Source organism: Eretmochelys imbricata, chromosome 26 (assembly GCF_965152235.1).
Source record: "Eretmochelys imbricata isolate rEreImb1 chromosome 26, rEreImb1.hap1, whole genome shotgun sequence".
Lineage (NCBI taxonomy): Eukaryota > Metazoa > Chordata > Testudines > Cheloniidae > Eretmochelys > Eretmochelys imbricata.
Genome location: NC_135597.1, coordinates 15,709,228 through 15,731,194, shown reverse-complemented (window position 1 = coordinate 15,731,194; position 21,967 = coordinate 15,709,228). Strand labels below are relative to the sequence as shown.

General features: G+C 61.9%; 2 protein-coding genes across 2 annotated transcripts; both read right to left on the bottom strand.

Moving 5' to 3' along the window:
• Nucleotides 1–3,066: 3,066 nt before the first annotated feature.
• DDX56 (DEAD-box helicase 56) lies at nt 3,067–12,726 on the bottom strand. Its single transcript, XM_077805878.1, is given in 15 exon segments — nt 3,067–3,462; nt 4,152–4,255; nt 4,745–4,850; nt 5,168–5,257; nt 5,668–5,741; nt 6,023–6,117; nt 6,768–6,881; nt 7,327–7,446; nt 7,601–7,845; nt 8,239–8,329; nt 8,780–8,950; nt 10,193–10,353; nt 10,846–11,007; nt 12,632–12,714; nt 12,717–12,726. Coding segments are annotated over 15 exon segments (1,713 nt in total). The 3' UTR covers nt 3,067–3,375.
• Nucleotides 12,727–16,769: 4,043 nt separating this feature from the next.
• On the bottom strand, nt 16,770–21,234 carry TMED4 (transmembrane p24 trafficking protein 4). Its single transcript, XM_077805836.1, has 5 exons — nt 20,916–21,234; nt 19,866–19,966; nt 19,435–19,560; nt 18,839–18,985; nt 16,770–18,139 (listed from the first exon to the last, which is right to left on the bottom strand). Exons 1-5 carry the CDS (start codon nt 21,232–21,234, stop codon nt 17,990–17,992), a joined length of 843 nt encoding a protein of 280 aa, XP_077661962.1. The 3' UTR covers nt 16,770–17,989.
• Between the last annotated feature and the right edge of the window lie 733 nt (nt 21,235–21,967).

Below are 21,967 nucleotides of genomic sequence, written 5' to 3'. Positions count from 1 at the left end.
ATTTGTCATATTTGCACAAAAATGCATTGAGAGAATCTTCTCTTCCCCTATGTCCTTTAGTTATCAACCAATTTTCATGAAATTGGAAATAGAGTCAGATTTTTCTTTTTAGAGGTCCCAAGCTGTAGTTTAGTTAGTTTATGCATTAATCTGGCGCTGCGTGTCAGGGACTGCGGGTGCCCTCTGCCCCATCCTGTTATCACCCAGCTAACCAACGCCTATGGCCTTGGAGCACAGTCCCAGGCCCCAATAAGGCTGATGCAGCAGCAGATATGGGGAGCCTGGTCGATGTGCCAAGGACACCGCTTGCTCTGTCAGGCAACCTGTGAATATACAGACAAGGGCCCTGGGCAACCCAGACCCCGCCCTGCTGTTCCCCAGGCAACCCTGACCCCACCCACCCATCCCCCAGGTAACGGGAACTTGCCCTCCTGTCCCCCAGGCAACCCTGACCCCATCCTCCTGTTCCCCAGGTAACAGGACCCCCTTCTGTCCCTCAGGTGACTCCAACCCCTCCTTCGTGCCCCCAGCACACTTCCCCCCCTCCCCCACAAGACCTGTTGCTGTCTGGGATCTACCAGTCACCCCAAGCTGCAATATGGACACAGAAAGCCCCATAGATCGGTTGAGCCCTGCCCAGCACATGCAGCAGAGTGGCCCCAGCCTGAGCCCTGGGCGTGTGGGGCTGAGCCAGGCCACGAAGCCAGCGCACCCCTGAGCATGGGCTTTCCCTTGTCAGGAAGGGGGCCCTGGAGGAGGCTCACAGGTGGTGAGCTAGGTCCTGCCCCCATGGACACCCCCAGCGCAGGGCAGGGCCCAGTTCCAGGTAGCAGAGCTCTGGCTTTCTGGGCTGCAGTTGTCCTGGCCACCCCGGTGAGACACCCTGACCCCAGAACCCCCAGCAGGACAGTGCCTTAACCTCGACCCCCAGCCCTGCCCAGTGATGAATGTGCCAAGGCCTGCTCAGGACACGAGCCTGCTGGGATCCCAGCCCGGACTGAGGGAGCCAGACAGGTGCCCCCGGCCTCTCTATCTAAACCGGGAGAGTGAAATAACCAGGCTCCCTTGGCAAAGTGGCCCTGGGGGATTAGCCCATGGGCTCTGTGGGCCTGGATTGATGCAAGGACTGGGGCCCTGTCAGCATGGGTGGGGGCAGGCAGCAATAATTTCCCTGAAAGCAGCATGGCTGGGGGGACAAAGAAAGGCCAGGCAGGGCAGATGGAACATCCCCCTGATGCCCCCCAATCTCCGTAACCGTTAGAGGTACCCACCTGTCCCGGGGGACACACACTTTCAACGCAGTCAGAACAGCCCCCTGCACAAGCCAGAGAAATGAAGGGCTGAAAGGTTCAGTACCTTGATTGCCCCAAGAAATCCAGCCCAGCCCCAGTCCACTGGCCTGCCGTACAGGTGAGGAGAGTCTGGCTCGTTCCTTCAATCCCAGCTCTTGTTCTGCAGCAAGCAGGGAAGGGGAAAGCCTGGGTGTACTCAGCTGGCCTGCACCCTGGGCACTGAACAGAGGGGCCGGTCTTCTTGCTGACTGCTGGCTGTGTTGGGCGTGATGGCACCGACTGGCCCAGGGGAGATACAAGCACCTGATGCGGTTTTGACTTTGAAAGGTGAAGACAACTTGCTCTAAAAGGTGGTGGTGGTGGTGGGCATCCTCTGGGGCCACAGAGAAGCACAATCCTTGGCCATAACTAAATGTGGAATCCTCCCCTATGGCTCACGGCTGCCTCCTCTGCCAGCCCCACCCCTCCCCCGACACCAGGGTATGAAACCCGAGGCCATCGTGCAAAGTGGGTTTGCCAAAGCCCCCAATGACGTATGCTGCCACAGCAGGGTCCCTGGACGGGGCAGCACGCGCCCTGGCTTTGAACCGAGCCAGGCTCCAGGCATGTCCCCCCCATGCGAGTCCAAGCAAGCGGGCCAGAGAGCCTCACACCGTAACCAGGAGCCACTGCAGGCGATGGCTTAAAGTGGAACCTCTTGTCCCCAAGTCCGGGGGAACAGGACCCTCCGCCCAGTGCAGCCTGGCCCCTGCAGCAGGGCTTGCTGGGGCCAACACTAGCTGAGGCTGAGCAACCATGGTCAGAAAGCTGGGTCCTCTGTATTAGCCCGCGCCAGCTGCGGTCCCCACAGGCTGGGTAACTCTGGCCAGATGGCCCCTGGGGGTGATGCCGCACTTGCTTACTAACGGAGCCAAGGCCAGAGCCGCAGGGGCTAAGCAGAGCCAGGCGAGCCAGCGTTACAATTAGTGAGAGGCTGGACAGGATGAGACATGGAAATGCAGAGGCCTGATTCCCCAGCCTGCGGGGTGTTGGCCCTCACCCAACCCTGTGCCTGGGGTGGAGCCAGTCCTGCCCGTCCCTGGCTGTCAGAGGGAGAGGGGGGCCCGAGACACAGAGCCGGCACAGGTAGGAGCAGCCCTGCCCTGGGGACACAAGGCCAGCCCTGACCAGAGCCCCCTCCTTCCTGTAGCTGTAAGGCCAGGCCTTGAGTCAGCACCAAGGGGTTGGGGGGCACCAGCAGGGCAGTGCATTAACTTCCAGCTCCCCCGTGCCCAGGGAGAGGTGCCCGCTCCTCATTAACCCCTAGAACGCTAGGGGAGCCCTCGCCCCTCACCCTGCAGATGGCCAGTACCACCCCCTGTCGCTCTGGCAGAGGGAGCGCCAAGAGCAAGGGCAGCTGCCCAAACACCCTCCCTCACTTGGCACGTCCCAGTACCAGGAGGAGCAGGGGTTCTGCTGGCTGTGGAAAAGACCACCCAGGCTGGGCCTTCCAGACATGGTTCCACCCTCTATGGCAGCATAGCAGCCATGGGATGAGCATGGGCACTCTCAGCTGGGCAGAGGGGCCAGCACTGCGCCAGGCCTGGCGAGACACCCCAGCAAAAGACGCATCCAGCCCCCGCCATCCCAGCATCCCAGCCAGAGCAGGCCGGGGGTGAGGGGACAGAGCAGTTTCCCCTCCTCCATGCTGCTCAGAGCAACCCCCAGCTGTTCCCTGGCTGGTGCCTCCATGGGAGCAGTGGGTGGCCCAGCCCCAGGAGAGAGACCCAGCCAAGTGGAGCCAGCATTGAGCTTTATTGGGGTCAGCTGCCGTCCACAACCCTTCGGCCCCAGCCCCCTCTCCCCACAGCCAGACTCAGGCTCCCGGGGGCTGGCACTGGGATGTGGCTGACGCCAGCAGCAGAAGATGCCCACGCCCAGCCACAGGTGCCCCAGAAGATCCCTGTTCGGAGAGCGGAGCTGGGCAGGGGTGCAGGGGGAGCACTTGTCTCCTCTTGGCCCAGCAGGGGCATCGGCCCCAGCCACACAAGACATTGTCTGTTCTGAGTCCAGCCAGGTGCTCTCACTGACGGGGGCCCACGGTTCAGGATGTCTCCCCTTTGCTGGCTAGGTGCCGGGGTCTCCTCCCCATGTACTGGAAGCTCCGCAGAGGGTTGCGCCCCCCCCGGGCCTAGGAGAGAAGCAGGGGGGGTTAGGGACAGCAGCTGGGAGTCAGGGGGGGAGGGGGGGGCTCCACCTCCCTCCCACCACTGGCTGCCTCCCCTGCATTGGGGCCCCATTCCCAAGCAATGCAGTGGGGCTGGCTCCCCGGTGACCCCTGCTGACTGGAGGCAGCTCTGCCTCCCTGGATCAAGAAGAACTTGGGCTGTTGGGACCCACTGGCTCCCAGAATCTCCTGCTGCCTTGGGACCCCCCCGAATACTCCTCCACCCGCTACAATGTGGGTCTGACCCCCCCCCATGCCCAGCACATGGCCGTGCCAGCTACCCAGCCCCAAGGATAAGGCCGTCTGGGGCTGGGTGGGCACCATCACAGCCCTCCCCCTCCTGGGCCCGTGGGGCTCTGCCTTGGCCTCGACTCCATGCTGGGGGCCCTGTGGGAAACCGCCCCTCCAGCCATCACCCCCAGCATACAGGGCAGTGCCTGCTGAGGGCAGCAGGCAGGGTGCCCCCAGCTCCCATGCAGTGGGAAGCGGCACTGCAAAGCTCCATCCCACCTCAGACTGGCACTGCTGTGGCCAATCCCACCCTCCAGTCCCGGGACAGGGCTTGGAGTTCCCCCTGCACGCCCTCACACTCTCCCTACACGGCCGCCCCCAGTGCTCTTCGGCTCGGGGAGGAGCCCAGCCCAGACACCCACCTGGAAGCCCCCCCTGGGTCGGCGGCTGCTGCTGGGGGCCAAGTGTTTCCGTCGCTTGCGCTTGTTGAGCAGGGGCTGGGCGATGGCACGCAGGGTGGGGGGCACTGCCAGCGGAGAAGACGGGTCAGGAACTGCGGCTGGGGCTGGCTGGGCCCTGAACTTGGAACTCCCTGCCCCATCCAGCGAGGCCAGGACGGAGCTGGGGAATCCTACAGCCTGGATATCCCTGCTGCAGGGCCAGGCTCCCCCCAGTCCTGCCCCAAACTGACAGGAGACTGTGCCCTGCGGCTAACAGCCCTCGCGCCCCACCCCAGATGGGCTGCATCTCGATGACGGTCCCTTTATAACCAGCTCCCATGCCCCACCCCAGCGGAGCTGGGTCTCAGTGCTGGGTAAGGGGTCGCTGTACAACCAGGGCAAGGGGTCCCTATAAAGGGTCTGGAGGACCTTTGGGATCATGCTGGGTGAAAGGCACTAGAGGCAACAAGGGACCCCAGAAGTGCCCCTGTCCCTGCCCCCCTCTTCCCCCGGCTGGGAACCTGTGAGAACAGCCAGCCCCAGGCCTGGGCAACCCCACAGCGGGCAGCACTGACCCAGGTACTCGGGAACGTTGCGCAGGTGCGGTTTGATGATGGCCGGGTGCAGGGGCCGGTCGTGGCGTAGCAGCCGCAGGTCGTGGGGATTGTCCTCGAAGTACGTCTGAGGGGACACACTGAGTCTAGACCCAGCTGCAGAGACACAGGGCCCCTCTGAACTGCCCGCCCCAGGGTTCAGTGCACCCCGCCCAGAGCCTGTCACAGGAGTCAGTGCCCCCCAGGGGTTCCCTGCCCCCCCACCCCACTCCATATGGGGCCAAGTGCCCACCCCCCAGCATAGAGACAAGGCCATGCCTAGGCACACCCCACTGCAGCCAGCCCGTCTGTGCACACTGGGGAGCCGACCCCCCAGGGCAGTGGGTTCACTCCCTGCAGAGGGAGGGGCCGCACTCTGCTTCGTTCCCAACCCCCCCCGCCCACCTTCAGTTTTTCCGAGTTGAGGAGCTCCTCCTTGATCTCCCGCAGCCGTGCCTCCTTGATGGCCTGCTTGGTGACAGAGCGCATGGCGTCCTGGGGAGAAGGGGGGGAGGTCAGAGCCCCCTGCACAGACAAGGCCAGAACCCAGCTCCCCCAGATCCCAACGCCTGCCCCCTCACCCACCCTTCTCCCCATGGCTCCCGCCCTCTGATGGGACTTCAAGGCTGGAGTTGGGGTGTAGCTGCGCCAACCCCATGGGCCCTGGCAACTCCCCCAACCCCTGGCACCTGCTCCAAGCCCCCCTCCTCTGGCCAAGCTGCCTTGGGCCCCACCGTCCCTTCCCCGGCGCTGATATGGGGAGGGTCTCCCAGGTGCGGGGGGAGGCAGGGGGAGGGAAGGGGTGTTTCCCGCCCGGCCCCCGGCTACTTGGCAGGCTGGGCCCTGTTTTGAGCTGGTCTCTCTGCCCGTGCCCCTCTCCTGCCCACCCGCCCCCCTCCACTGACCCGGCATCTGTAGCGGAGCCCCTCGACTTCCTCCATCCGGAACTGGTAGGGGTGCAGCACGGGCCCGGTGCTCTCTGTCAGGACAGAAGTGGCCTGTCAGGCCCAGGGACCCTGGCACCATGGCCCAGGAGGGGACCCACAGCCCCTGACACCCTGAGGAGCAGGGGAGGGGCTGGGGCAGGACTCAGCCTGCGTGGTAGATACAGGGAGATGCCCCCCCACCCAGCTCCCACCTGATAGCCGTGCCCGTCCCCAAGAATGGCAGCTCAAACCCTTTCCCAGCTGGGCAGCCAGTCGAGCTGCGTGCCCTGATCTCCCCACCCTTCATCGGACCTCAGCCCCAGAGCTCACTGACCTCCTGCAAGAGCCTCCTCGATCTCGGCCAGCAAGGGGCACTCTGGGTGTGTCACGAAAGTCAGGGCTGTGCCAGGGTTGTCAGCGCGGGCTGTCCTGCAGGGGGCAGAGGGGAGAACGTTGGGGGCAGCCGGGCAGGAGGGATCAGCAGGGGGGTTCTCCTGCCAGGCCTAGGAACCAACAGCTCCCGCCTGCCCCACTGCGCAGAGGGGCCCTACCGTCCTGCCCCATGGGTAGGCAATCAGCCCCAGGGACAGGGACCGACGTGGGAGGTACCAAGGCCAGGGCTGTGCCCTCTCCATAGCGCTGGCTAGGCTGGACCCGTCCCGGACTGGGCCCAGTTAGCCAGGTGTCCTGGCCTCGCCGATGGGACGGGGCAGGGCCTGGGTCGCAGGAGACAGCCCTGGGGATTTCAAGAGGCCTCAGCGCCGGCTCCCAGATCCCCGGGCCCCCTTGCTGTCTCCCCCAGTCCCACCTGACCCGAGAGCCTAGAGACAGAACACCCTGACTTGGGGGCTGCGGCTAGTGCGGCCCCAGCGAGCTCAGTACCACCCAAGTGCCCTGCACACGTGGGCACCACAGGGAGAGCTAGAGAAGCCCAACCTGGTGCCTCTGGCTGGAGGCCCAGCTGTGGGAGAGTGCCCCTTGGGGACACCCTGGGGCTCCACAGCCAGCTAGCTGGGCGCTACCAGCCAATATGAACCAGAGCAGAACCTCCCACCCCTCCCCTCAGCCCGAGACCCTACCTGCCGGCCCGGTGGATGTAGGACTCAACCGAGGCGGGCGGGTCAAAGTTGATGACTGTGGCGACATTCTGGAAGTCGATGCCCCGTGCCACGCCGTACTCTGGGTCTTTGCCCCTGCAAGGGAAGGGGCACCTCAGGGCACAGCCAACCCACCAGCCCAAGCCCAGCCTGCCCAACCAGAGACCCAGGAGAACAGCCCACACTGCCAGTGCAGGACAGCTCCCTAGAGCTCTTCCTCCAGGGCAGGGCTGGGATCGCAGGGAGCAAGGGGCCCCGGCAGAGTTGGGGGTGGGCTGGGACGGCAGGGAGCTGCGGGTCAGGAGCAAGGGGTACTGGCAGAGCTGGGGGTGGGGCTGGATGGCAGGGGGCTGGCAGTGAGGGGCCCTGGCAGAGCTGGGGGGCAGAGCTCGGAATAAGGCAGGGGCAGCACGGCACAGTCAGATGCCCCCTGCTGGTGACAGAGGCTGTTGCTGCCAGGCCTGGCTACCATGGACACGGACCAAGAGTCTGGTCTCTGTTGCCAGTGCTGGCCAGCCCAGGGGTCCTGACGGGTCCTTACTTCTCTGACTTGGCGCCCTTCTTCCTCTTGGCCCGCGCCGCGGGCTCCGACAGCATCTGCTCGTCGGTGGCGACGATGTAGTCGAAGAAGCCCCGGTTGAACTGGCTGATGATGTGGCACCTGGAGTCCAAGCAGAGGCGCCAGTGAGAGCCGTAGGGACCAACCCCCGATCTATCCTGCCACAATGGGCTGCCCCTCCCCAGGGCTCACTCCCAATCCCCCAGGGCTGCATGGGCCTCCCCTCCCCTCCCCAGGACTCCCCCCGCCCCCTCACCGGGACTGCACGGGCAGCTCTGCGTTGAGCACGCAGGCCGGGATGCTGAACTGCTCCAGGAAGAGCTTGAGGCGGTAGCCGCGCTCCACAGTGCTGACGAAGAGGATGGCCTTGCCCCGCACCAGCCCCAGCTTGAGCAGTGCGTACAGCAGCAGGAACTTGTCCTCCTCAGTCGCGCAGCGGATCTGGTACTGGCAGAGCTGGGCTGCCTCCGGCAGCTGGGACTCCCGCAGCTTCAGGGTCACCTGCGGGCGGGGCAAGGTTTAGCGCTCAGCCCAAACCCTGCCCCTTGGGGAGGGGGCCCAGCCCTCATGCGGCAGCGGGGGATCTTACCCCCCCCCTCCAATCCCACAGACCCACAGGATAACAGGCCAGGATGGTTGAGTGAGGAGCCCCCCGCCCCCCAAAGGGATTTAACCCCTTGTGCAGCAGCGGGGGATCTTACCCCCCCCCTCCAATCCCACAGACCCACAGGATAACAGGCCAGGATGGTTGAGTGAGGAGCCCCCCGCCCCCCAAAGGGATTTAACCCCTTGTGCAGCAGCCAGGCCGCAGAGCAGAGCTGCCCAAGGCAATGGGGGAAGACGCTGAACCTGCCTGGCGCCAGGCCAGCCGAGCCACCCCCGGGTCCCCCTTACTGGGTTGTGTAGCACCAGCTCCTTTAGCACCTGCACCTCCTCGCTGAAGGTGGCCGACATCAGGAAGCTCTGGTAGATCTTGGGGAAGTGGCTGCCAAGGAACCAGAGACCAGCTCAGAGCCTCCCCCTGGCCCCAGAGTGACACCCCCCACGGGCTCCAGGAGGGGCTGGCCACCCTGCTGCCAAGGCCTCTGTTCACAGCCCACACAAGAGGGGTCTGAACCTCCCGCTCCCTACAACAGCAGTCGCTGTCTCCTGACCTTGAGCCTTAGCCAGGACAAGGGAGCCTTGGCTGGGCCTTATAGGCAGTACAGACCCTCAGGCAACAGGCAGCAAAGCAAATTTCCCTCCCCACAGCCCCCCCCAATCAACCCCACTCACTGGGACCCCCCCCGTCCCCCAGATCACATCCGTTCCCCAGGGACCCCCCGCCCCCAGAACACACCCACTCCCGAGGGACCCCCAACCCCGCAGAGCATATCCACTCCCCTGGGCCCCCTCACTCAGGCTGGGGGCAGGCTGGCCAGCCCTAACAGCTCACCACAACAGGTTCTTCAGATCCTCCTCAAAGCCAAAGGAGAAGAGTAGGTCAGCCTCGTCCAGGACCAGCACCTCCAGGGAGTGGCGCAGGCTCAGGCTGTGGCCCTGCAGATGAGCCAGGACCCGCGACGGCGTCCCCACCACCACATCCGGCTTCTCCATCAGGATGGGCCTACCAGGGGCACAGAGCGAGCATGAGGGGCTGGGCCACGCGGGGCTGAGGGTCACCACCAGGCCAGGTGCACAGTAATTGCCAGCACCTCCTACGAGGGCAGGAGGGAACGGAACTACCCCCGGGAGGGAACGCTCACACAGCAAGTCCGGGACAGCCAGGAAAAAAACCCAGGAGTCCTGCTCCTTGTCTGCTACCCCAACCACTTTATCTTGCTGCCTGCCTGCAGGGTTCTAGTATAACAGCATTCCCCAGAGTGCAGCCAAGAGCCAGCCTGGGCACACATGGCCCCGGGCCAGGCCCCGGCACACACACGCCCTCGGGCTCTACCTCTTACAGTTGCAAAGAAAACCTTGTAGCCCAGGATTCCAGTGCAACTGGGACAGCATCTGCCTGGGTTCGCAGGGAGCCCGACCGGCCCCGCTCCTTTCCCCAAGGATGACACAGCTCTCAGGGCCTGGCTGTTCCCCACAGCTGGTCAGAGAGCAGGAGGGGCCGGAGCAGAAGAGGCCCCAGGCACTGGCAGCCTCTACCAGCTGGGGGTGGAGGTGGGGGTGAGAATGGGGTAACTGCCCCAGGGGCTCCGCTCTCAGGAGCTGCTGGCCAGTGATCCTCACTGAGCAGAGAGGCTGTGCTCCCAGCCCCGGGTCCCACCCCAAGTGGAGCTGGTCAATAGCCTGGGCTGGCCCAGCCAGGTCCATGCTGGTCCCGGTAGCCAGCCTGGCTCTGATCACAGCTGGGCTTAGCTAGTCACTGCACCGCAGAGCCCCTACCCCCGACCAGGGAGGTGTCCCCAAAACCCCTTCATGGGGAGTCCGTGAGCCTACAGAGCTCCCAGGGCTCCTGCCCAGGGGGAAGGGAAGGGCAGGACCCACATCAGGGCAGGAAAGGGCCAAACCACATGGAGAGCAGCTGCCCACAGTGGGACCCCAGTCTGACGCATTGCCACTGGCTCACGTGGGCCCTCTAGTCTCTCCAGGGCAGCAGGGCCCCTGGGGTTGGGAGGGGACAATAGCTCCCCGTCGTGTATCCCCAGATATTCTCCAAGCCAGCCAGCCCTTTGGCTCCATGGTGGACCTGGGGTGCATCGGGTCCCACAAGTACCTGGCACTCAGGGCACAGGCTGCTCCCAGGGAGCAGGCAGCTTGGACCACTGACTATGGGTGGGCACCAGGCCCCCCAACCCCACTCCCTTCCCCCTCCCATCTGCCCCAGCCTGCCCCTTCTCCCCGGGGCTCTCACCTCTGGGCAGACATGTCCACCTGCCCGGAGATGTCGGCGACACGGACATCACGGGAGCAGTATGCCATCAGCTGCCGGATCATCTGCAGCACCTGCTGGCCCAGCTCCTTGGTGGGCACCAGGACCAGCGCGCGCACGGCCTGCTCTGTCACCAAGGGGGACTGGAGGATAAGGGGCAGGGTCAGAAGCCAGCTGGGCACCTGCCGCCATACCCCGGTGCCCACAGCCTGCCATGTGCTCAGTGGGATGTCCCAGGGTATCACGCTGGAGAGGATACAATGCCTGTGCCCCAGAGATGGACACTGCCTTGAGCCATTCCAGGGCAGCCCTCCTAGGAGCTACTGTCTCCTGTTACACAACAACTGCCTTGAGGCTCGAGAGGGCCCCAAGGCTGCTGGAGAGCCAGGTTCTGATCCGATGCACTGGGGCCCCCCAGCCCTCCACCTGGGGCACCTTGGCATAAGCAGCAAAGGGGGCCCATGTGGGCTGAGAGACAGAAGGGCCCCAGCTGCTCCCCCAGGGACTCAGGGTCCCACTGCCCAAGCCAGTGGGGTTCCTAACAGGATCAGGAGCCAGTGCAGTGTGGGGCTGGCTGGCCCCTGGCTCGGAGACAGTCCCGAGAAGGGAGCCCTACCCCCAAGAGGCAGACGTACCATTTTCACTTGGAGCAAGTGCTGGATGAGGGGGATGGCATAGGCGGCCGTCTTCCCAGAGCCTGTCCTAGCCCGGGCTAGCAGGTCTTTGCCCTCCAGGGCCAGCGGAATGGCCTTCTCCTGGATCAGCGTGGGCTTGGCCCAGCCCAGCTCAGCAATGGCCTGTAGGGAGGGATGGAGGGAACCTGGTAGGGACCCCAGAGAGCAGCCAAAACATCTGGGGCACAAGGAGGGGTGGCGCTGCAGGGCCCTTCCAGCCCCTCGGTCAGCTGAGACTAGAGCACTCGGTGCCCTGGGTTCTCCCCACTAGGTGTTGAGGGTGCGCGAGTAACCAAACTCTATGCCCAAGTCTTGGGGTCTCCGCCACCTGCCAAGGCCAGCGGCTGGCAGCCGAGATCACATGGAGCTTCGCCAAGGGGATGAATTTCACCCCGGCCCCATCACCCTGTGTCACAGAGTGGGGCACACATCCCCAGTCCCGCATGGCTGGGCGGCAGGGCCAGGAACAGAACCCGGTGCCCTAACAGCCAGGCCAGTGCTCTAACCACTAGGCCATGCTCCCCACAGCGCATCTGGGGGGATGCCAAGGGGAGGGGAGCAGGGGTGGGATGTCGCACCATCACCCCCCCACGCCCCCCCCAGGGCAGCAGCTGGCCATTGCCAGGGGACCCAGACACCGGGCAGCGAGGGGCAATGCGATTGGTGGGATGCGCCTGGTCCCTCGCTGAGACACCCCCCACGGACACAGGGAGGGCAGGGGTCTCCTGTGGCCCCCAGCCCGGGGTCCGCACAGCCTCTGCGGGGAGGGGGACTCCCGGCTTCGCGCCTCCCGCCCTGCGCTGGGGGCGGCACTGGCGGGACCCCGTGGTCCTCCCCTGGCTCGGGATGGGGGGCTCGGGATGGGGGGGCTGGGAGCCGGGACTCCTGGGTTCTCTCCCCGGCCTGGGGGCGGCGGGATCCTGGGGGACTCGAGTGGTTAGGGGCGGGGGGGGGGGGGGGAGCCGGGACTCCTGGGTTCTCTCCCCGGCCCGGGGGCGGCGGGATCCTGGGGGACTCGAGTGGTTAGAGCCGGGGGGGGGGGGGGGGGGGAGCCGGGACTCCTGGGTTCTCTCCCCGGCCCGGGGGCGGCGGGATCCTGGGGGACTCGAGTGGTTAGAGCCGGGGGGGAGCCGGGACTCCTGGGTTCTCTCCCCGGCCTGGGGGCGGCGGGATCCTGGGGGACTCGAGTGGTTAGGGGCGGGGGGGGGGGGGGAGCCGGGACTCCTGGGTTCTCTCCCCGGCCCGGGGGCGGCGGGATCCTGGGGGACTCGAGTGGTTAGAGCCGGGGGGGAGCCGGGACTCCTGGGTTCTCTCCCCGGCCTGGGGGCGGCGGGATCCTGGGGGACTCGAGTGGTTAGGGGCGGGGGGGGGGGGGGGAGCCGGGACTCCTGGGTTCTCTCCCCGGCCCGGGGGCGGCGGGATCCTGGGGGACTCCAGTGGTTAGAGCCGGGGGGAGCCGGGACTCCTGGGTTCTCTCCCCGGCCCGGGGGCGGCGGGATCCTGGGGGACTCCAGTGGTTAGAGCCGGGGGGGGGGGAGCCGGGACTCCTGGGTTCTCTCCCCGGCCCGGGGGCGGCGGGATCCTGCGGGACTCGAGTGGTTAGAGCCGGGGGGGGGGGGGGGAGCCGGGACTCCTGGGTTCTCTCCCCGGCCGGGGACGGCGGGATCTTGGGGGACTCGAGTGGTTAGGGGCGGGGGGGGGGGGGAGCCGGAACTCCTGGGTTCTCTCCCCGGCCCGGGGGCGGTACCTGCAGCAGCCGCCCGTCCAGCCCCATGTGCGCGAAGCTCGACTCCGGCTCCATCTCCAGCCAGCGCGGCCCGCCCGCCCCGACTCAGAGCGCATGCGCCGCTAGCGTGCAGAAGCACCATAAAGGCGCAGCCGCGAGACTAGCGCGCCCTCCTCTTCCGTCTGCTGCCCCCTAGGCAGGAAGAGAGTCCTGCACCCCGGGGGCGGAGCCTGGGGGAGGGGGCAGGAGCACAGCCCTGCCGAGAGCCCCTGGGCCAAGGAGGGGGAGCCCCCTGCTCTGACCCCTGGCCCCCACTCCCCTCCCAGAGCCAGGGAGAGAACCCAGGAGTCCTGGCTCCCAGCCCCCCCCACTCTAACCACTAGACCCTCCTCCCTCCCAGCACTGGGATAGTGGGGCTTGGCCCTTCTTGGCCTCAGTCCCCAGAGCAGGGCTCAGGAGGCAAAAGGGCCATTAATGACCCTTTGGCTCAGGCTTTGAGATCCAGGGATGCTGGGTTCCACCCCCAAACACAGCTGGCTGGGGTGGCATCAAAGGCATTGCTACAAGCCAGGGGCCACCCAGGGAGAAACCACAGGATGGTGGTTAGTTCTGATGCCCGGCTCCACCCCAGCCATTCCCCCAGGGCTGATTCCAACACCCAGCTCCACCGTAGCTGCTCCTCGGGGGTCTGTTCCAACACCCGGCTCCAACCCAGCTGCCCCCACCCCCCAGGCTAGTTCCAGCACAGCCACTCCGCACTCCAGTCTTGTCAACTCTCAGCAGTCTGGTGATATCTGATGTTTAGTAAAGCACCTGTTCATGGAGTCAGGTGATTGTGTGAGTTCGTTTCTACCAGCCACGTTGGTAGAGAAAAGCTGGGAAATGCCTGTTAGGATATAAATATTCAGGCCTGTCTGTAAAGGCCTATACTCTAAGAATTTAGGTGTATTCTTATCACTTGGCTAGTGATAGAGGTATAAAAGAAAGAACCAAAATCACTGTCTGCTGGTGTAAGGGCCTTCTCTTACTGTGACAGTCTGAGGCCCTGTTCTTAGGCTAAGGCCTTTGGCTAAGCAGCAGAGGCAGCCATAAGCTGGGAAGCGACCGGTCACATCCTCACATTCCAAACTAGTCACACTGAAATAAGGTGCTATTGGGCTGTTAGGTACTATCAGGACAGGATTGTATTCCTATCACCTCCAGAGAAAGGGAAGTGCCTAGAAAATGTAAAAGGAAACTTAGTTTGATAGCATCCTGTCTGGCAAGAACTCACTTATCAATAGCTGGGATGTGAAATCCTCACTTCTGTATTGTCTTGTCATTGTAGTTCCCACTTTGCTGTTGTCTGTCTGTATAATCTCTGTCTGGTTCTGTGATTGTTCCTGTCTGCTGTATAATTAATTTTGCTGGGTGTAAACTAATTGAGGTGGTGGGATATAATTGGTTACATAATCATGTTACAATATGTTAGGATTGGTTAGTTAAATTTCAGGAAAATGATTGGTTAAGGTATAGCTAAGCAGAACTCAAGTTTTACTATATAATCTGTAGTCAATGAGGAAGTGAGTGGGTGTGGGTGGGCATGGGCATGTGGGTAAGGGAGATGGGAACAGGGAATGGGGGTAAGAAAATTGGAATAATGTTTTGCTAAAGAGGGAAATGGGAACAGGGAATGGGAGTAAGGAAGTTAGAATCATGTTTGGCTAAGGGTAGGAATGGGAACAGGGACACAGGCGTAAGGCTCTGTGGTGTCAGAGCTGGGAAGGAGGATACTAAGGAAGGAAACTGGAATCATGCTTGCTGGAAGTTCACCCCAATAAACATCGAATTGTTTGCACCTTTGGACTTCAGGTATTGTTGCTCTCTGTTCATGCGAGAAGGACCAGGGAAGTAAGTGAGTGAAGGAATAAGCCCCCTAACAATGCCTTGCCTAACGGCTCAGAGATATGAGGGCGAAGAAAAATGCTCAGAGTTGGTTCTTTTGGTTAAGCTGGGGCCAGACTCATGGTTCTTAGGCACCAGGGGCTGACTCCAGGTGGATCCAGGCCATTTTACAACTAGTTTACTTGTTTTGTGGCAGTACCCAAATGCTATTAGAGATCAGGGCCCCCCACTGCTTTGTAGATTTCAAAGCCAGAAGGAACCAATGTGAGCAGCTAGGCTGACCCCCGCATAACCCAGGCCCTAACACTTCCCCGAATTAATTCCTGTTTGAAATAGAGCAGATCTTGTAGAAACACATCCAGTCTGGATTTAAACATTGCCGGTGATGGAGAATGCACCATGACCCTTAGGAAATTGTTCTAGTGGTTAATTATCCTCTTCATTAAAAATGCGCATCTTATTTCCAGTCTGAATTTGTCTAGCTTCAACTTCCAACCCTTGCACTGTTACATCTTTCCCTGCTGGATGGACAAGCCCCATTGAATTTGTTCCCCATGTAGATGCTTATAGACTATGATCCAATCATCCCTTAGCCTTCTCGTTGTTGAGCTAAATAGATTGAGCTCCTTGAGTCTATCATTACAAAGCAGGTTTTCTAATCCTTTAATCAATGTCTTGGCTCTTCTCTGACCCCGCTCCAATTAATCACCATCTTTCTTGAACTGTGGGCACCAGAACTGGGCGCTGGATTCCAGCAGTGCTCGCACCAGTGCTCTGTGCTCCAGATGTTTATTCATCCCAGGATCACATTAGCTCTTTTGGCCCCAGTGTGCCACTGGGAGCTCATGTTCAGCTGATTTTCCACCATGCCCCCGAAGTCCTTTTCAGTCACTGCTTCCCAGGATGGAATCCCCTGTCACGTAAGTATGACCTGCATTCTTTGTCGCTAGATGTAGGACTTTATATTCACTCATATTAAAATGTGTATTGCTTGTGTCCAGCTTACCAAGCAATCCAGTTGGCTCTGTACCAGTGACCTGTCCTCTTCATTACTCACCACTCCCCCACCCTTTGGGGCACCTGCAAACTTCAGCAGTGATTTTATTCTCTTTTCCAGGTCATTGATAAAAATATGAAACTGCCCAGAGCCAAGAACTGATCCCTGCAGGACCCCACAGGAAACACCAGACAATGATCCCCCTCAAGGGGAGGATGTACTCTAGCATGTACCTCACCACGTACCCTCTTTGCTGTTCTTACTGTGCATCAGTTATGAGTGATTCACACTTGGGGTCACGGTGGCTGCAAGTGTATCTACATTCAGGGGTCACGTCCGTAGGTGAGCACAGGCATCTCCCCTCTCTTCCCATATGCTTTATGGGCCAGCTGTTGAGCTCAGAATAGCTCCCGTTGTGACTCAAGACCTTCGTAATGGCACTGACAAGGGGGTTACAGGTATATCCTGACTGGTCTGTACATGCTGGTTCACCAACAGATGTCAGGTGCAGTTTCATATGAAAGCCAGGGTCACGCTGCTCCTTAGCATCGGCATGAAATGTACGCCCGGCTAGCCCCTAAGGAGTTATGTACATAGGCTGAAAATATGTTCTCAGAGTCTGCAGCAAAGTATGAGTCACTGGCAGAGGTGAAAAGCAGGACTAGGATGTAATTAAAGCATTGGAAGCTAATGCAATGGGTGCCCAGCTAAACACACTCAAATGTTAACAAACAGATGTGACCTCAACAGGAATGGAGCACGCAAGCCCGGTGGCAAAGGGAGATTATCCTGTCCATAAGCAAAGACAACTAACGTGGGGGGGGGATTTCTAGAAGGCAAAGAACATTCCCCACCTGGGAAGTAAACAGACAGCACGATTACATTCATGAAAACTGGCTCAGCCAACCTTGGCTGAAATGCTGCAGAGGGCTTTGGGTGAGAGAAACTTCTCTAGAGAGGAAGTTAAGCTGGTGGGAGGCTCTAGAAAGCAGGTTATGATTGTGTTGCGTCTGTAACCATTTGCTCCCTGTGTTCTTGTTCACTGTCACCTGAATCTCACATCTTTGAAAACAACACCATCTTTACAAAACCTAGATCCATTTTCTTCACAGCATGTTGGGGTGGGGCTCGGTGCTAGGCACTGTACACATGGGCCTCCCCAAAGAATTTACTGGGGTTATTTTTCTAGGATCTCCCCCATTTCCCCACCAGTAGAAGCAGCCAGACAGAGAGCTCAGAAACCGGCCCTAGTCCAATAACCATCCCCCAGCACAGGAGTTACTAGAAGAGGTTTTATTTCACTCCAAAATTGTAACAAAGAACATCTGTTATGAATTCTCCCTGCAACACGGAGGCTGGGCCCAGACAGAACCAACCCAATTTGGTAGTACCATGGGGGAAGGAGAAAACAACAAACTGCATTTCAGATTTACTGCATCTTAACTATACCAGGGCAGCCCCACATCAATCTGCCTTCACCACCATAAATACCAAAAGGGATGGGGGTGTCCACTGGCACCAGCCGCTTCCCCCTGCCATGCAACAAAGCTGGCAAAGCACCCACCACAATGTATTTCACCCCCTGAATAGATCCAGCTGAGGGAGGGTGCGTGGAGCCTGGGATCTCAGACAGAACTGAACAGGTCATGTGCTGGGGGGCAAGACAGGCCGATACAGCCTGGCATTTAGCCGGCCCCAGAGGGCTAAATTCAGCTCTCCCTTCCTGAGCGCTCCTGGCCAGTCAGAGCATCTCTGGTCTCCTATGGGGGACTGGAGCAGATGAAGGGGAGAGAGGAGGTGGGGTCTGGCCTCCCCTGCAGGTAAGGGGCAGGGCACCAGGGGAAAGAAGAGGCCGGGCCACTGTCTTGGGCTGCAGTTATCAAAATAGATTCTGGTACAAAATAGCGGCTGCCCCTCACCTCTCCTCGCACCCAAGGGCTGAAACACACACACTGGGTGCAGAGCCGCCGACCAAACGCACCCCACTCCCGAATGCCTCAGCTATCGACCACAGGTGGGATGAACCAGAGCGAAACAGGTGCCAGGGGGGTAAAGGACAGGGCAGCAGAGCCCCAGCAACTGGAGGGAGAGCAGCACCGATGGCACTCGTGTGCGAGGACAGAGCGGCCTCTGCCCAGGCTGGCACACCCCTGATGCCCTGTCAGTAGCAGGGCAGATCAGTGCCAAGCCCCAGGAGGGGCTGCTAGCCCCAGCTGGCGAAGCACCAGAGGCACCTGCTGGAGTCAGCGAGACAGCCAGGATCTGGCCTCCTCCTGTCTGTCTGCTGGCAACACAGCAAGATGCCTGGTGGCCAGGCTGGCTAATCATGGCCCCCCAGGGGCTTGGGAGCACGGTGGTGTGACAGCCAGCAGGTACCCGTGCTTCCCAGTTCCAGTGCAATTCAGTGCCTACCTATGCCCAGAGGGGGAGGGGCAGCGAGGGGCATGCCAGTGTGGGGGAGTGGAGGGCGCTGCAGTGGCGATTGGAAAGGTAGGGGATTAAACCAGTTTCTTGGCCTCGAAGAAGCTCTTGAGGTGTCTCATTTGCCAGATGCCGGTGAGGATGAGGATGATGGTCTGGGCGATGGACCACCACAGCACCCGCTGGTTGGTGCTCTCACTGGTCATGCGGAACCGCTCCTCCCGGTACTGTGCAGGGAGCACATGGGAAGAGGAGTCAGAGTGGGTTGGGAATCCTCCTCAATCCCTGCCTCCCAGGCACAATGCCACCCCCTGTTGGCAGGCCCCTCTCCATCTTGCTCTAAAGGGGATCAAGACCCCTGCTACTGCGCAGCCAGCGTATGGCGCCCTCTTCACGTCCACAAGCAGGCACACACCCACACTTACTGCCCCCCACCAATGGCTTCCAAACCGGGCAGGTCTCCCACACGCACACTTACATCCCCTGCCAACAGCTTCCAGATTAGGCAGGCACCAACCCACTCAGTCCCCAATGGTCCCAGGTGTGACACAGACCAGGATCAGGTGAAGCAGAGAAGGTGGCCATGGACATCCTATGCCCAGCTGCCTCATGACACCCCCACTCCTCACAAATCCCCCCTCACCCAGCCACAACCTGAAGCACATCTTGTATTGCCCCTTTGGCAGAACATGAGGCCAAGTGTGTGTTTTCAGCCTGTACGTCCCCTGATGAGCCCTCTCTGCCACTGGGATGGCTTTCCTGCCACGGTTCCCTGTCCCAGCCCTATGCAGATTCCAAGAATGCAAACCAGCACTCAGCAAGCAGGTCTTACAGCCCTGAACTCTTTGGAGAGGATTATGGGGAGAATGGACAGTCACCTCAGGAACCCTCAAGAGCCCCACATCCACGTACCCCAAGCCCCTTACCCTTTGGTAGTTCTGCTCCTTCTGGATCTGCTCCACTTGGTCCAGCAGCTGCCGGGCTCGGAGCTGCAGCTCTGTCAGCTTGTCCTTCGCTGCAATCTCGGGGTAGTTGTTGGTGTGCTCTCCAACCTGGATGTCCAGGTGCACGCGCTGCACATGGGACACATGGGGTCAGAGGCACGGGGCTCCCAGCAACACAGCACACGCGGTTACAGGTTCAGGCCCCAAAGAATCTGTCTTTCAGCTTCCACACACCCCCGGCCCCCTCCCTCAGCATCTGAGGGCACTTTACACATATCAGAGAGACCCACTTCACCTTCCCACAAGCAGTAGGCATTACCCCTGTGCTATAGCTGGAGAAACTGAGGCACAAAGAGGGCAGGCAATGGCCCATGGTGATCATCCTGGGAGAGAGTGGCAGAGCCAGGATTGGAGCCCAGGAATCCCAGTCAGGCACGTTAGGCAGACAGCCCTTCCTCTCGGCCAACAGGCAGTGTTCCAACTGCTTTCCCAGAAGAAACGGACAACCTGCACCCTAAGCCCCCACCCCGCCGGGTTCAGAGGCAGAGGTCGGGTGAAGCACTGGGGGATTCTCTTACCAGCTTGCCACCTGCGAAGAGCGCCATGCGCGTGGAGTTGGAGTGCAGGCAGATCTGGTGCTCGCCTGGGGTGTGCGAGGTGAAGGTGAAGCGGCCCTCTGAGCCATACTGCCGGGACAGAACCACCTGGAACCACCAGCGACAGAGCTGTGAGTGCCAAGCAAGACCCACCATCCCACCCCACAGTGCCAGCATGCTGCTGATGTCACTTTCCTAGGGCAAGGGAAACCCTGGGCCAACAAAGCCTGCAGCCCCTGAGATCTGGCCCCAAAGGCCTTACCAAAGGGAGGCACCAGGATCTGGGCAGGAGGAAGGGAGAGGGCACACAAAGATGCCCCGGTGCAGGATAACTGGGCTCTGCCCAAAGCAGCAGGGCGAGTCCAGGCACGGGGCGCTGCCACCCCCAGCCCTGCGCCCACCAGCAGCATTACCTTTCCATCAGGATCCTTCACTTCCACGTGCATGCCCAGCCCCGGCGTGGAGGGCAGGAACGACTCTGACTGCTTGTCCCACAGCTGCGTGCGGTAATTCCCTGCACGCCAGAGACGGGGATCAGGGCGGGGGGCTGCTGTCATACCCCCAGCTAGCCCTGACCCCACCCCCAACTCCCTTATCCTGCACTGCCCTGTGCTACTCCACCCCCACTGCCCTCTCACCCCCTGCTGCCCATCACGCCAACCACCCCATCCCACATCAAACCCAGCCCCCCGCCCACCTCCCTGCCTCGTGTCAAGCCCCCTGCCTCCCCCCGCCGGCTGGTCTCGCCCTCCTCCCCCATCGCCCTGCCTCCCCCCGCCAGCTGGTCTCGCCCCCCCCACCCATCGCCCTGCCTCCCCCACCCCTCCCGCCGGCTGGTCTCGCCCTTCTCCACCATCGCCCTGCCTCCCCCCGCCGGCTGGTCTCGCCCCCCCACCCATCGCCCTGCCTCCCCCCCCCCCGCTGGTCTCGCCCCCCTCCCCCATCGCCCTGCTCCCCCGCCCCCCCCCGCCGGCTGGTCTCGCCCCCCTCCCCCATCGCCCTGCTCCCCCACCAGCTGGTCTCGCCCCGCCTCCCCCGCCGGTTGGTCTCGCCCCCCTCCCCATCGCCCTGCCTCCGCCACTCCTCCCGCCGGTTGGTCTCGCCCCCCCCCCCATCGCCCTGCTCCCCCGCTCCCCCCGCCGGTTGGTCTCGCCCTCCTCCCCCATCGCCCTGCCTCCCCCCACCAGCTGGTCTCGCCCCCCCCATCGCCCTGCCTCCCCCACCCCTCCCGCCGGTTGGTCTTGCCCCCCTCCCCCATCGCCCTGCCTCCCCCCGCCAGCTGGTCTCGCCCCCCCCCTACCCATCGCCCTGCCTCCCCCACTCCTCCCGCCGGTTGGTCTCGCCCCCCTCCCCCATCGCCCTACCTCCCCCACCCGCCAGTTGGTCTCGCCCCCCTCCCCCATCGCCCTACCTCCCCCGCCGGTTGGTCTCGCCCCCCTCCCCATCGCCCTGCCCCCCCTCACCGATCACCATGGTCTCGTCCGGGATCTCCTCGATGAAGCAGCGCTTCTCGGTCTCCCCAATGTGGAAGTAGAGCGCATGCGCCCCCCGGCCTGCCAGCTGCGCCAGCAGCACCAAGGCTGCCACTGTCCGCAGCATCCCGGGCACCCACTCCCCACCGCCGCCGACCATGGACAGCCCCACTCCCTCTCCCGACCTACCGCGCATGCGCTGCCACGGCTCCCTGGGGATTGAAGACGACGCGCATGCGCATTCACTCGGATGCCCGGCCCTGGAGGAGAACTGCGCAAGCGCCATGCCTGGGAGAAGGGCTCTGAGCATGCGCAGCGTACAACCACCAGTCACGCACCCACACGCCACAGGTACGGGTGCGCGCGGGCGCGCGGGGATGCGGAGCGTCCTTCAGCCCCACCCCTAAACCTGTTGAGGGAGGGCGTCGCGCATGCGTATCAACTGTTAGCTCCTGAGCGTGGTGAGCATGCGTCCAGTAAGCTCGGTGCCTGGCGGGTTGGTTTAGTGGCTGTAACCCCCTGTTCACAACGGGGGAGCTGCGGGTTCGAGGCTGCTGCTACCGGCCAGGGCGCCTGGCTCCTGTCTGCAGGGCTCCTAGATCCTATACCATCTCTGCTATTGCTCTGCCGCCTGCTAGCAGGGGAGCGTGGGGTCAGAGTTAAGGTGTTCCTAGTCTGGAAAGCTGCTTGTTGCTCACTGATTTTCCTGCTGTTGTCATACCCTGCCAGAGTCCAACCAGCTGGCCCAGGGTAGACTATTCCTGGACACTTGGAGCCAAACCAGAAGGGGGGTGGGGCTCCATTTTGGAAGCTCTTCCCAAGGTTTTATTGACGCAGGCAAAGCTGCTTGGCTGAGAAACTCTGATCTTGATCTTCCTGGCGAGGGACGTTGACCAGGACCGGGGAGGGTGTGTGGCCCAGTTAAAGTCAACAGGGGCTGGTGCAGACTTGTGAAGTACACGTGGCCCAGAAGAGGCTCTGCTATAAATTCTGAATGGCCTAAATGCAGACGGGGTGGAATTACACAGGCACCAGCCTGGAAG